The 13231-nt window shown below is 41.7% G+C and overlaps 1 protein-coding gene across 1 annotated transcript in view; it reads right to left on the reverse strand.

The window, feature by feature from the left end:
* TNFRSF14 (TNF receptor superfamily member 14) overlaps positions 1–13231 on the reverse strand; it is a gene marked incomplete at its 3' end in the record, with an annotated part of 86223 nt that overhangs the window by 23264 nt on the left and 49728 nt on the right. The window contains exon 4 of the mRNA XM_082274655.1: positions 399–551. Coding sequence (XP_082130781.1) covers positions 399–551 — 153 coding nt within the window. The remainder of the gene's footprint in view (positions 1–398; positions 552–13231) is intronic.

Consider the following 13231-nt stretch of genomic DNA (forward strand, 5'->3'; position numbering starts at 1 on the left):
GTTGGCCGACAAAATTCGTGTGCAGTCTTTTGCAGTTTTCAACAGACACGACAGCCCTGGACAAAAGACGGCTGATCGTTCGGCCGACGATCGGTACGTGTGTAAAGGGCTTAAGTCAGTAATGGGGAAATAATCAGCTGCAGGCAGACCACAGGAAGCACTGCTAACTAGTGTGTTTTCCTTTGCTTGATTTTTATGGCCATTGCTTCCAGAGTTCAGGTCTTATCAAAAGCTTGATATGTACTGAAAAAAAGTGTATTATGCACATCACAAGTTATTGGGGGGAAACGGGCACACACAAGAATTTGTTCTGGTCAAGGTTTAGACTGCCTCTGGATATGAAAGAGTTATGTTGCAGCACAAATTTAAATTAGTATTGACAAAAACTATATTCTTACCCTGTACTTTGATGTACTGGCCAACAGCACAGACACTATGTGGTTGGCATAAATCACATGAACCTTTATCACCGGAACAGTAATATCCAGGTTTGCAAGCACAAACTGCATTTGAAGTATATGTACATTCTTTTATTTCCAACAGCCCACCTCCTGGAGAGAAAAAAAATTGTATTTTTAATGTAATTACTTAAAACTACATTTATTAAAGCATCACTAAACCACATGGAGAAATATTACTATGCTGGCAAATGTGTGCCCATTGCTGGAATGGGAAATTTGGAATACTGGAATTACATTATTTTGCATTTAGATATGGATTGGTAAAGTCTGAAGTGTGCAGTCAAAGAGAACTGGCCTTTCAAGTCTGGATCTCTCACATGTCAGTGACTGTGCACACCATACTGCATTGCAAGCATTTTTGTGAATTGAGGCACATTGTCATGCACAATGTTAGGCAATCCTTTCATAAAAAATGAGCTGCAATGCACAAAAAATAGTGCAAGTTGCATTTTTTGCAGTGAAGGGTATACCGTGTTATGAAGCGCATTGGTCCATTGTGGAAGTGCATTGGGGTGCCATTATTAATGAATAGCACCACAGTGCACCAATGCTTTTAATCTGCATTACCAGGCATTGCCATAAAATTTTTGCTTGAATGGACCCTAAAGCCTCATTCTCATGGGTTGGTTTGGTCCAGCTGTGGATTCTTGTAGCAAGAATTTGTACATTCTTGCAACTGGAATCACTTGTGGTTCTGGACAACTGGCGGTGGTAAGTCTTTACAAAGCCATGACAGGCTGACAGGAGTTGCAGCTCTCTGTTGCTATTTGCATTTAATGACACAGCCAGCAATTTCCAGAGAACTGAGGCAGATGATCATCCCTGGATGCAAACAGTCTGCTTCCAGGGATGATTATGTGCTCCTATACGTTGTGTAACACACTGCATTCTTACTACTTGCAGGTTGTTAAATGGCCACAAGATGACAGTGCTCTATGGTTTAGCTGGCACAGGAATTAGTATAGCAATGCTAAGAATGTTGGAACTTGTATACTGCAGGCAGGAATTCTTCATTTAGATAAATTGGAATTGAACTACAGATCCAAAGTGAGCGAGCAAAGGGCAGGAGCTTATAAAAAGGAAAGCCTGGGAACCCTTGGGGGAAGAGAGGGATAGACTGAAAGGGAGGTAGGATGTCTGAGAGATTGGAGTGCTAATCCAGAGGACTACAGATCGGATTGGACTAGAGAGCAGAGAAGGGGATTTTTAAGATTGTTTATTGTACTGAGAAACAGGATAGTCAATCCCGCAGGCAGACAGATCGGGTCATTGCCAGAAGCACCACTACATCCACAGGAGGACAGCGAAAAAGCCCCCCACGAGCAACAAGGCAATTGCTTTGCTCTGCTACAGTGAAGGACTGGGTGAGAGGGTTCCTAACCCTTACCACACCATCACATGCTACTAGCTTACTTGTTGTTGTTGCCAGTTACTCAAGTTCAGGGTTCCTGCAACACAGACTGCCACCTGGAGACAAAGACTCTGTAGCCCAATCAGTATTGCGGTCTATCTACACTAGGCACCCATTGAAGTATTGCACACAGGACATCATTCCTAATACTTTCTGTTTGCCTGATTAGGCAGGAACTGTAAATGTATGTAGCGCCCTCTGATGTACAAAGTTGATAGGAAAATGTAGCTGACTTACTGTAGCTTATGTAAGTGAGTCTGGGTAACTGCTGTAGGTTCAGATGTAGGTCAGGCTGGAAGGCTCTCCAGGTCAGGCTTCTGGTGCCTTCCCCTGGTTCCAGAAGCAACCAGAAAGTTCTAGAAGCTAGTGGGCGAAGATGAGGAGGCAGTGATCTGCATTATTATTAGAATCCAACCAATTCCTGGACTGAGGAGCCCTGGGAAGGTGATTGAAAGGGCTCACAAATCTAGATGAGCCTGGCCAGCAGGGTGGTTGTTGTCAGGTGGAAGATGGAGTGTTGAGGCTGGAGTTGTGAGGCCTGTGAGGGGAACCCAGGGCTGGGGGGATCTGCCGCCAGGCTGGAACTGAGGAGAGGGGAAGAGAAGCTGCAGAGGGATCTCCACTAACCTACCGTCTCATCCAGGAGACACCCTGCTAAGCAATGATCAGTCCAGCAAGAGGCCTGAACAGCAGTCTATGCAAGCAGCAGGATTCAAGGGACAGTATGAGTACCTCTACCTGATCAACCGCAGGGCTGATAAGGGAGAAGGCTGCTAAATGCAATACTTAGCATGCTTTAATGGGACAATGTCACATCTAACCTAAATCCCTTGCTGTGGGACATCTTTCGTGACAGCCAGGTGGGCTGGTATTTTTCACTAAGGAGACATAGAGCTCCTACATACAGTTGAGACATTGCTATTTTCCACTAAGGAGACATAGAGCTCCTACATACAGTTGAGACATTGCTATTTTCCACTAAGGGGACAAAGAGCTCCTACATACAGTTGGGATTCTGCTATTTCTACTAAGGGGACACAGAGCTACATACAGTTGAGTCTTTGCTTTATTTCACCAAGGGGCATAATGCTCCTGCATAAAGTTTGGGACTTTGCTATTTTTACTACATAGAGCTCCTGCCAGAAGATATTTTCCACTGATCCATTAAGGACTGACATTATACTGGAGGAAGTACAGTCTAGGATTATTTTTTTGCTGTAAATTTTACATAGAGAAGTTGTCCTCCAGGTTGTTGCTGAACTTAGTTTGGGCATCCCATAACCCCTCATGCCTATCCAAGTTATATTTCCTCAATAAAACATAAAAACAAGTCCAAGGACTTTGTATATAAAATTGTTGTTGCGCAAACTCAGTAGTGAATCAATAATACAATAGATTATCTCAAAATAATCTGTAATTAGTAGATATTCAAAATAGAATCACAAAAGGTGCATATCATTGATCAGTTCATGGTAAAGCGCACATGTGATAAAGTACATAATAGTTTGTATCCAGAGGTGATTTAGTGTGTAGTGTTGTAAATAATTTTTTTTTTTTTTAATAAAGGAATAACTCTTACACAGAGTTGTATAAAGTACTCGAAACCCATACTTGAGTAAAAGTACAAGTGCTCGATCAAAAAGTGACTTGAGTAGAAGTCCTAAAGTATTCAACGTTTTTTGTACTTAAGTATTGCAAGTAGTTTTTAAAAAAAATTTGCTACTCAAGTACTGAAAGTAAAAGTACAAGTACTGTGTTATGTAGTTATTAGAGAAAGAAGTGAAAAGTTTGAACATCATATTGTTTTTTATGATTTCAAATGCAGCTTTTATTTATACATACAGTAGCTTTTATTTTCGTATGCGCTGATAATACACATGTTTTGAGCTTCATGAAACCTGCCATCTACTGTTCTGGCAGTGGTAATTTTTATAATAGTAACGAGTAACTATGCAGCACAAAAAAGAAATATCGGAGTAGAAGTATTGAAATCATCGAAAAAATGTAGTGAAGTAAAAGTGGAAGTAGGAGAAAAAAATTCTACTCTAGGAAAGTACAGATACCGCATTTCGGTACTTAAGTACAGTAGTGAAGTAGTTCTACTTAGTAGTTACTATACATCTCTGCTCTTACAACAAAGTAATAATAAAATAGCCTTTGGTATATCAAATACTCAGCAAAATATGATCTCCTAACATCCCTCCGGGCCCGGGATGTTATTTACAATACTACACAATGGCTGGTCACTTTGTTTAACCCTAGCATATGGACAAGCAGGGGGGAGGGAGCCCTAAAGGGACCATTACCAATTTACCATAGTTTACCAAAACAAACCAAATAGGACCAGGAATGACCTAACATCGATGGAGGACGGTTTTGAAGTGTAACCAAAAGCGCATTTGATTACCCACTAAGGTGAGAATAAAAAAAGGTGTCACATCGGGTGGAAGCACAATTAATTTTTTATGTTGTCACACAGAAGTTGATATCACAGAAGAAAGTTAAACAGAGCACGCTAAATCACCCCTGGATATGAACTATTATGCACTTAAACACATGTGCACTTTACCATGAATTGATCAATAATATGCATCTTTTGTGATTATATTTTGAATATTTGTTATTTACTAATTACGGATTATTTTGAGTTTATCTATTATGTTATTGATTCACTACTGAATTTGCCAGACACCAATTTTATATACACATCATTAGTACTTGTGGGAACACAGTGGGTGTCTACGGCAACTTGACTGGTTAGTATTTTGATTATTCACATACAAATGAATTGCATTTCTTTTAGCACCTTAATTATTCTTTTGCACAGTGGTAGCGCAGAGGTAAAATTTTATCACTATGACCATTAAGCCCAAAAGACTAGTTTTCTGTGTCTGAAAGTCGGAAAATGCATGTTGCCTGGGTGTTCAGGAGTAGGGAGACACAAAATACAGCGGCCCTCTAGGGGGTAACGTTACATATAGAGGGCCGTTATCAGGAGGAGTCTCCTATAGCAACCTGCACAGCCATTGCCAATAGCGACAGCTACCAAGTGAAGGACTGTAAAGTTTGTCAAGCAGCTAGGAGAAAAGATTTTTTTGTGTGCTGCCTGTTTGTGCTTAATAAACTGTGTTACGCTGCTCAAAAATCTAATGCTGCTATTGCCCATTGCAACTACTGTAGGCCACCTGTAGATGTGGATTACAAGTACCCCCCACTTGCCCAACAGTGGCTGGGGCTAATAACTGTTCTATTTTGCATCCTTTTCATCTCAATGAGAACTATGCTGTCTTCCATGCCGTTGCCTGTAGAAACTACGGCGGGACATCACATCTGTGTGGATTACAAATGTCTGATAGTGACTGGGGCTAAAGACTGTCCTGTAACAAATCCTGCTGATATCAGTGATTACTGTGCCAGACACAGACCATCACATCTGTGTCTAGATGCAAGTTGGAAAAATGCGTGTTGCCTGGCTGTGCAGGAATAGGGGGACCCAAAATCCAGTGGCCCTCTAGGGGGTAGCGGTACATGTATATTTCCTCAGGCCTACTCTATCCAAAGAAGCCACAAGTTCCACAAACCAAGTTCTGCATTTAAAGGGACACACTATTGCTAAATTTTGCTTCTTCCTCAACTTGAACAATCTTTAGAACCTCCTGAAGTCTTTAACTACTTCCTGTCCGCGCTATAGCCGAAGTACGGCTGCAGCGCGGACTCGAATTTCCGGGAGGCTGTCTTTAAACAGGCGAGCGTGCATCGGGGAAAATCTGTGTCGGCCGTGTCCCTTGGACACAGCCAATCACAGATCGTGGTAAATGGCCAATCACAGCGGCCATTTACCACGTGATCAGCCCATGCAATGAGAGATGATCTCATATGTAAACATATGAGATCATCTCTCATCGCCAGCGCTCCTTCCTCACACGGAGACTGCAGTGTGAGGAAGGAGCAGAGACGATCAGCCGTCGGGGACACAGAGGAATGTAATCAGGGCACATTTTTAACATTTTAGGCCAATTTGTTTTCTGCTACATATTTTTGGTAAAAAAAAAATCAAAAGTAAAAAAGAAAAAAGCAAAAGTTATTGCGTCTACTAACTATGGCAGGCATGTCCAACCTGCGGCCCGGAACCTCAGGCAATGCGGCCCAGTGCCCCCTGACAATTTTTTTTTGTTGCTGGGGAGGAAGGAAGTCAGGTCGGGGGCACGGCCACAGCAGCTGCCAACTAACAGTAGGCAGAGGCTGCCTCAGAGAGGAGGGAGGGGAGGAGAGCATGTGCAGTGTTTCTGACTCCTACCACCATGACCACGTCAAATCACTGAAGTGTTCATGGTGGTTAGAGTGTTCCTTTATTATCACTCAGAAGAAGTAAACCTGTGTATACTGTTTCCATTTAATTTGATCATCCTCTATTTGTTTTAAATTAGAGCGGGGGGGCGTGGTGGCGCGGGAAGGGCGCAGCGGCATTTTATTACTTATACAGTGCCTTGCGAAAGTATTCAGCCCCCTTGAACTTTGCGACCTTTTGCCACATTTCAGGCTTCAAACATAAAGATATAAAACTGTAATTTTTTGTCGTTCTTGTCTGTTAGCGGGGAACGATCGCAGATGACAGGCGGCAATCGGAGCCACCTGCCCTGTGCATCGGCTTCTTCACTGCCAAGTGGGGGTGGGATCTACATCGGTTTGCACAGGTGGGCCGCACTGCTGCAGTAGAAAGGCGGCAGGCAGTCGGCAACCGGTTAAAGTGGTTGTAAAGGCAGAAGGTTTTTTTTAATCTTAATACATTAGGATATAAGCCCCCATCTATATTCAGCCATGTTGCAGGAGGGACTCAGCTGCCAGGAACTTCCCCTCCTGATTAGCTGAGACAGCAGCGGAGTGCAATTGGCTGTCAATCAACGTCAGTGAACCAATCAGGAGAGAGAGTCTAAAGGCTCTATGTCTAACTGGATACAAGGAGCTGCAGCTCGGGGGTCGCATGCCCCATAGCAAGCTGCTTGCTGTGTGGGCACTCGACAGGAGGGAGGAGCCAGGAGCACCTGCGTGGGACCTGAGAATCTGGGCTGCTCTGTGCAAAACCACTGCTCAGGGCAGGTAAGTATAACATGTTTCTTGGTATATAAAAAATTGGGATATTGGCGCTGCCAATCTGTTAAGTGCAAATAGCTAAATAGGTAAGTGTAAAAGCTTGTAGTGTGATATTACACAAAATAATGGTATATAAATAAATTAATAATGAATAAATAAATAAATAGGTGTACAGTTTCAGTTAATATACAATCAACAATAAATATAGTGCAATAAGAGTGAATAGCCAACAAGAGGCGTGAGGAAGGTGCAAAGTGCGTATCAAAAACAAATAAAAACTAGATAAAAATAAATTCAATGCGCAATCTGCATCTGATAAAATATAATGCAAATGTATGACCAGCAGGAGGCGTAACGAAGTGAAAAATGCGTCTCAATAAATAAATAAATAAATGGTGGAATGAGTCCTGAGTTAATAAAGAAAGTGCAATAGTGAAATAAGATGTGAACTATTAGTGTGCAGTACAAAATGGTAGCACTGAAAGATAAAATGAAAATTGAGCATAAGAGTATGCTATTAAAGATAAGGTGGGTGAGTGACACACCAAATGGTGCAAAATGGTGCACACAAAAGTTAGTTAGAAGTGTATGGCTGGAGATACAGTCCAATAAGCCAATAATTGGGAAAAAGAAAAAGAAGAAGAAATTAGTCCATATCTTGGTAGGTATACCGAAAAAAGTGAAAATAACCTTATGGTGACCCCAAGGTGGGTGACTGGCGAGGGGCGGGGTGACCCCCTAGTAAAAAGACCTACTAACCAGATAGACCCACCCCACACAGGGGTATAGAGCGGGTATTTTGAATATAGATGGGTATTCTTTCCTCTGGCTTCTTAGTTCCCTTCTGTGTAGGGGGAGGTGTAATGGACAGCCAATGGTGATCCCAGATGTCCCAAAGGAGAACGGGTTTAGTGGGGTCTTCTCCTAGTGGTATGGGGTCCGGCGGTCCGTAAGTGAGGTCCGGTCAATTTAAAAAGTCAGTTCAGAGCGATAATGGCGTCCTGGAACGCAATGCATTCCACCAGGATACCGGAACCGGAAGTGATGTGACGGCGCTGTACACGTTTCGTCATCAGACGTCTTCTTTTTTCATTTTTCACTTCGTTACGCCTCCTGCTGGTCATACATTTGCATTATATTTTATCAGATGCAGATTGCACATTGCATTTATTTTTATCTAGTTTTTATTTGTTTTTGATACGCACTTTGCACCTTCCTCACGCCTCTTGTTGGCTATTCACTCTTATTGCACTATATTTATTGTTGATTTTATATTAATTGAAACTGTACACCTATTTATTTATTTATTCATTATTAATTTATTTATATACCATTATTTTGTGTAATATCACACTACAAGCTTTTACACTTACCTATTTAGCTGTTTGCACTTAACAGATTGGCAGCGCCAATATCCGAATTTTTTATATACCATTTTTTATATAGTCCTTGGACTATAGTCTTGGGTAGGCTGCAGTCGATCTGTACACACATCCTCCTTTTTAATCCTTTGATAACCTTAGCGCGGATTTTACCTTTACTTATAACATGTTTCTTATTTTGAAACACAAAAAAACGAGACTTTAGTATCACTTTAAACGCATGTGCATTGCATATGGCTTTCAGATACTGTATATCTATAAATGTAATGCAAAAAAGATATAAATCCTTTCTGCACCCAGCTAGATATCTTTTTAAAAAAAATGATTGCGTCTAGTAAAAATACCATCTTTTACATTGTATATCAGCTAATTCTTACAAATAAATGTTTCCAAATTCAATAATGATTCTGGTACCACTGAACTGCCCACTTTTTTTTGGATAGCAACCTGCTTCTTCAATATACTAGTTTTCAGGTAACTTTTTCTGTAAAGAAGGTATGGATACTAAAGAGAAGAACATTTCTAGGAAAGAACTCTATATATCAGAAATCAACCGCACAAAATGGGTGGTTGAATCAACAGATGAAAAGAAAAGAAACCATTTAATCTGAAGGAACATCCAATCTAATTGATCAAATTGTCTTTTTTTCTTTGTTTTGTTAAAAAAAAAAAATGTTTTTAGTAATAGATTGTAGCAGTCAAATCTATGATGTTTTTATTTACAGTGTATGTGCTTGATCAGCACAGGACAGATTAAAATATGGAGCCCTGAATGTTTGAATTGTTGTACACACAGCAAACCAAGGAACCTTTCTTTAACATGTGGCCTAAAGCAGTGGTCCTCAACCCTGGTCCTCAGGGCCCACTAACAGGCCAGATTTTAAGTATTACCTTGGGGAGATGCAGACTAGAGTACTGCAATCACTGAGCAGCAAATGATATCACCTGGGATGTATTTCAGTTATCTTGCAAATCTGGCCTTTTAGTGGGCCCTGTAGGCCAGGGTTGAGGACCACTGGCCTAAAGCACCACTCATATTTGTAGCACAGTTAAAAGATATGTTCACTTTTGTAAAAAAAATAAATTGGTGCACACCTTTTTGCAGGTAAAATAAATGTGCATTTATAATTTTTTTCGCCGGGAGCCTGCAAAGCATTGTACCCGCGATCAACAGATCACTGGTGCAATCTCAGGTTCCTTCAGACTGTCAGTGTAAGTTGTCTGCTTGTACCTCATACCTCATAACACAATTACAGGAAGCATCAATGAACTACCAGAGCGCTCCACATCGCCCTAGAAATTCACTGAGAACTACAAGCCATCAGCCGCAAAGGCTGTGGGTACTTGTAGTTCTCCCATTCACAGAACTCTGTGAATGAATGACGTGGCGACAGTGGGTGGGTCTGAGGGCTGCTGCAACAGTAGCATGTTACATGTTACACTCTGAACACGGGTGTAACATGTTATAAAAGGTGAACTTATTCTTTACAGCCAAAACATAAATAGAAAAGACAGAGCGCACCGACTCCTAGTGCAACACCGTTTATTGTTTAGAATTAAAAGATAAAGTAACATTAAACACTCACATTGTGTTCAGAGAACAAGCGAGTCTATGTGAAACTGTAGTGGCTCTCCCATGTGTAGGGCTCCAGGCTGGATCCAGGGTAAGCTGCCAAAATTCTCAGTTTAGGCCGCCCACACGCAACGAGGATCCTCCAATCACCGAGAGACTCGATGCAGATACACATCCAAGTGATCCTCGAGCAGTGCCAGCTGGTATCTGATGCTAAGGTTGGCATGGCAACGCGTTTCAGAAGACCATGGCCTCCTTCTTCAGGTTTCCAGGTATTTTTTGTTTAATTTTTTTCTTTACAGCCAAATATTCAGCATTTGTTTTGGATAGAGTGGAAAATGTCTTTTGGATAGAGTAGAAAAGGGTTAAAACCCTTTTTATTAGTTTGTCAGGGAAGGTTATCATTTATCTAGGTCATGGTATATCTACTGTATTAGTAGTTAGTCACATTCAGCTGGTCTTGTGCTGTAATGCTGAGGATCTTTTGTAGCTCATCCAAGCCACTTCTTTAGCTCCAATGAGTGTCAGGAAAATGCCCCTGCAATTACATCCAAACAGGTAGCAATAACACCTTCATCAAATTTCCATGAAACAACAAAAGATATTGTCCAAGAGCAGAGTGGGAGGTGTGAAAATTGTGGAACCACCCTGTCACAGTTACACTAGCCTATTCTTAGAATATTCCATCATAGGTGTTAGGCTCCTTTCACATGGGTGGCCAAGGGGCAGTAAAAACAGGCAGTTGATTGATTTTTAACCACCCTTTGACTGCCCACTTACAAGTGGATATGGTGCTGCTTAGATGAGTACCCCCGCTGAATCATTAATTTGTGTAAATTTCACCTACCAAAGCTGTACAGTACTGATCTGTGTAAACAACTGTTTTTTTTTTTCAACCAGAGGCAAAGAGAAAATGGTGCCAAAAGCTCCGTCTGCTGTCGGGGTGTAAGACTATAAAACATTCAAATGTATATTTACCTAAATAAAAATGTGTTTATATTAGGGCCCGACAAATCCATTGGCGACTAGAAATTGTGTCCTGGCGCCTGGGCTTTTGTCAGCTCATTCCCAGGAATTCCTATTGAAATAAAAAGTATATACACACGGTGGCGCAAGCAAATAGCATAAGAAACTAATAAATAGTCCATAGGGTAGCCATATAGGCTGCCCTAATAGTCCTTGTGGTGTCAGAAGAAAACAGTCTTTCCTATTCCTATTGCCCAACACCCCAGGCATGCAGTTCTGGGTGCCGGGCAGCTGATTGCCGACCGCGCAGTCGGCTAGTTCTGGGAGGGCGTCTATTGATGTCATCTCTTCCAACACAGCTGATCACAGATCGAGGTAAAGTGCCAATCAGCGCATCTCTTTACCAGGTGATCAGCTGTGTCCAATCACAGCTGATCACATTGTAAACAGAATTGCTGGTTATCGGCAGTCCTTTCCTCACAATGTGAGGAATCGAGAGCTGGTAACTGGCAATTCTAACAGGCAAATTTACACTGATAATTGGTGCCCATCAGTGCAGCCCATCAGTGCCGCCTATTATTGCCCATAATTCCCACCTTTTTAGTGCCTCCTCATCAGTGCACATAAGTAAAGAAGAAAAATTACAAAATTTTCTAACAGAAATTAAGAAAAAATATTTAAAAAATGTTTTCGGCCTTTTCCGTTTGCTTAGCAAAAAAGTAAAACCCCTGATGGTGATTAATACCACCAAAAAAAGTTCTATCTGTCTAAAAAAAAAAAATGACTGCGCAATTGTCATTTAAAGTGCAACAGCGCTGAAAGCTGAAAATTGGCCTGGGCAGGAAGGGGGTGAAAGTGCACAGTAGGCAGAGCTAAAGTTTTTTTTTCTTCTTCACACAAAGGAACCATCAAGTATTCTCCCCACTTGCAGACTGCCTGCCTGCAAAGCAGCGTACTGGTACATTGCAGGTTTAGGAAAACACAGCAGGAGTCTGCCAACAGGTCCCGGCCATTGATTAATGGCCGGGACCTGCTGATCAGCTGTGTCCAAGGATAGCCCATAGGCGTGCGCAGGGGGTGTGCCAAGTGTGCCTTTGCAAATCCTAATCACTCTGTGCAGGGCCGATTTCCCCTAATGCCCAGGTTTACCCCTGTGTTGCACCCCCTGTAGTGCTGCTGGCTTCCCTCCTCCCCTCTCCCCCCAGCTGCTGCAGGTGATGATTCAGGCAAGAGTGCAGGTGAAGGGGCTTGTCAATATGTCATTTACTGGCACTTTCCTTTTCTAAATGAAAATAGTGAACACACTCACTCGCTGTGTTTATTCATACCTGAAGCATAGTAAAGTGTTTTACTTACTAAGTAAGTGTTTACTATGCTTCTGTTTGTGAATGAACAGGAAGCCACTCATCACAGAGCACTTCCCATTCATTCACTGTCCCGTGCAGTTGGGGCTGTAGAGAAAGGTATGTGTGTTTGAGCTTTGGGGTGCACACCCTAATGCAATAGGCTGCCCATACCAATGCCCAGAGCCCTGGGTTGACAATTGACATAAGGCTCTGTACAGAGGGAACAATTTCTCTGTTTCGTATATCTCTTATGTTTCTTATAAGAAATAAAGTAAAAAGTAATTTATAGTAATTTAAAAAAATATAGTAAAAGCAACACATATGGCTCACATTACACATTGTTAGGCACACATCTAACCCTTTGTTCGCCCAAGATGTAACCCCCTTCCCAGCCAGTATCATTAGTACAGTAATTGTGTATATTATTAGCACTGATCACTGTATTAGTCAGTTCCCACCCGGCGTCTGATAGGTGTCCGTTTATGAAACTGAGATGAGCAGTGATCCTGATGATTCCAGCTCATCTCGAATCATTATTGGTTTATGAAACAGAGATGATCGGGAGAGAACATGTTCTTCACTGATCATCTCCGCACAAGGAGAATCTGTCATTGACTGACACAGAAACAGCCAGGTTATGAAGCTGCGATCTCCGCACTTCACTGGCGATCTGTGCCAGGATTCACACTCCCAGATTCACCAACCTGGAGGTGGTGAATCGGGGAGAGAAGACCAAATCGGGGGAGAACTGAGGGGGAAGAAGGAAGATTATCGACATCCTTCTTCCTCGATCAGACCCCCTAACACAGTAAACATGTCTCCCTGCCATATTTATGTATATATATACTGTATATATATATATATATATATATATATATATATATATATACATATATATATATACATACATACACATACACACAAAACGGGCACCAGTGATTTTCTCGCACTGTAATCTCGCTTTGTCTCACGAGATTACAGGTGGCCCATTCACTTGTACA

Source organism: Pelophylax lessonae (genome assembly GCF_965119305.1).
Source record: "Pelophylax lessonae genome assembly, chromosome: 12".
Taxonomy (NCBI): Eukaryota; Metazoa; Chordata; class Amphibia; order Anura; family Ranidae; genus Pelophylax; species Pelophylax lessonae.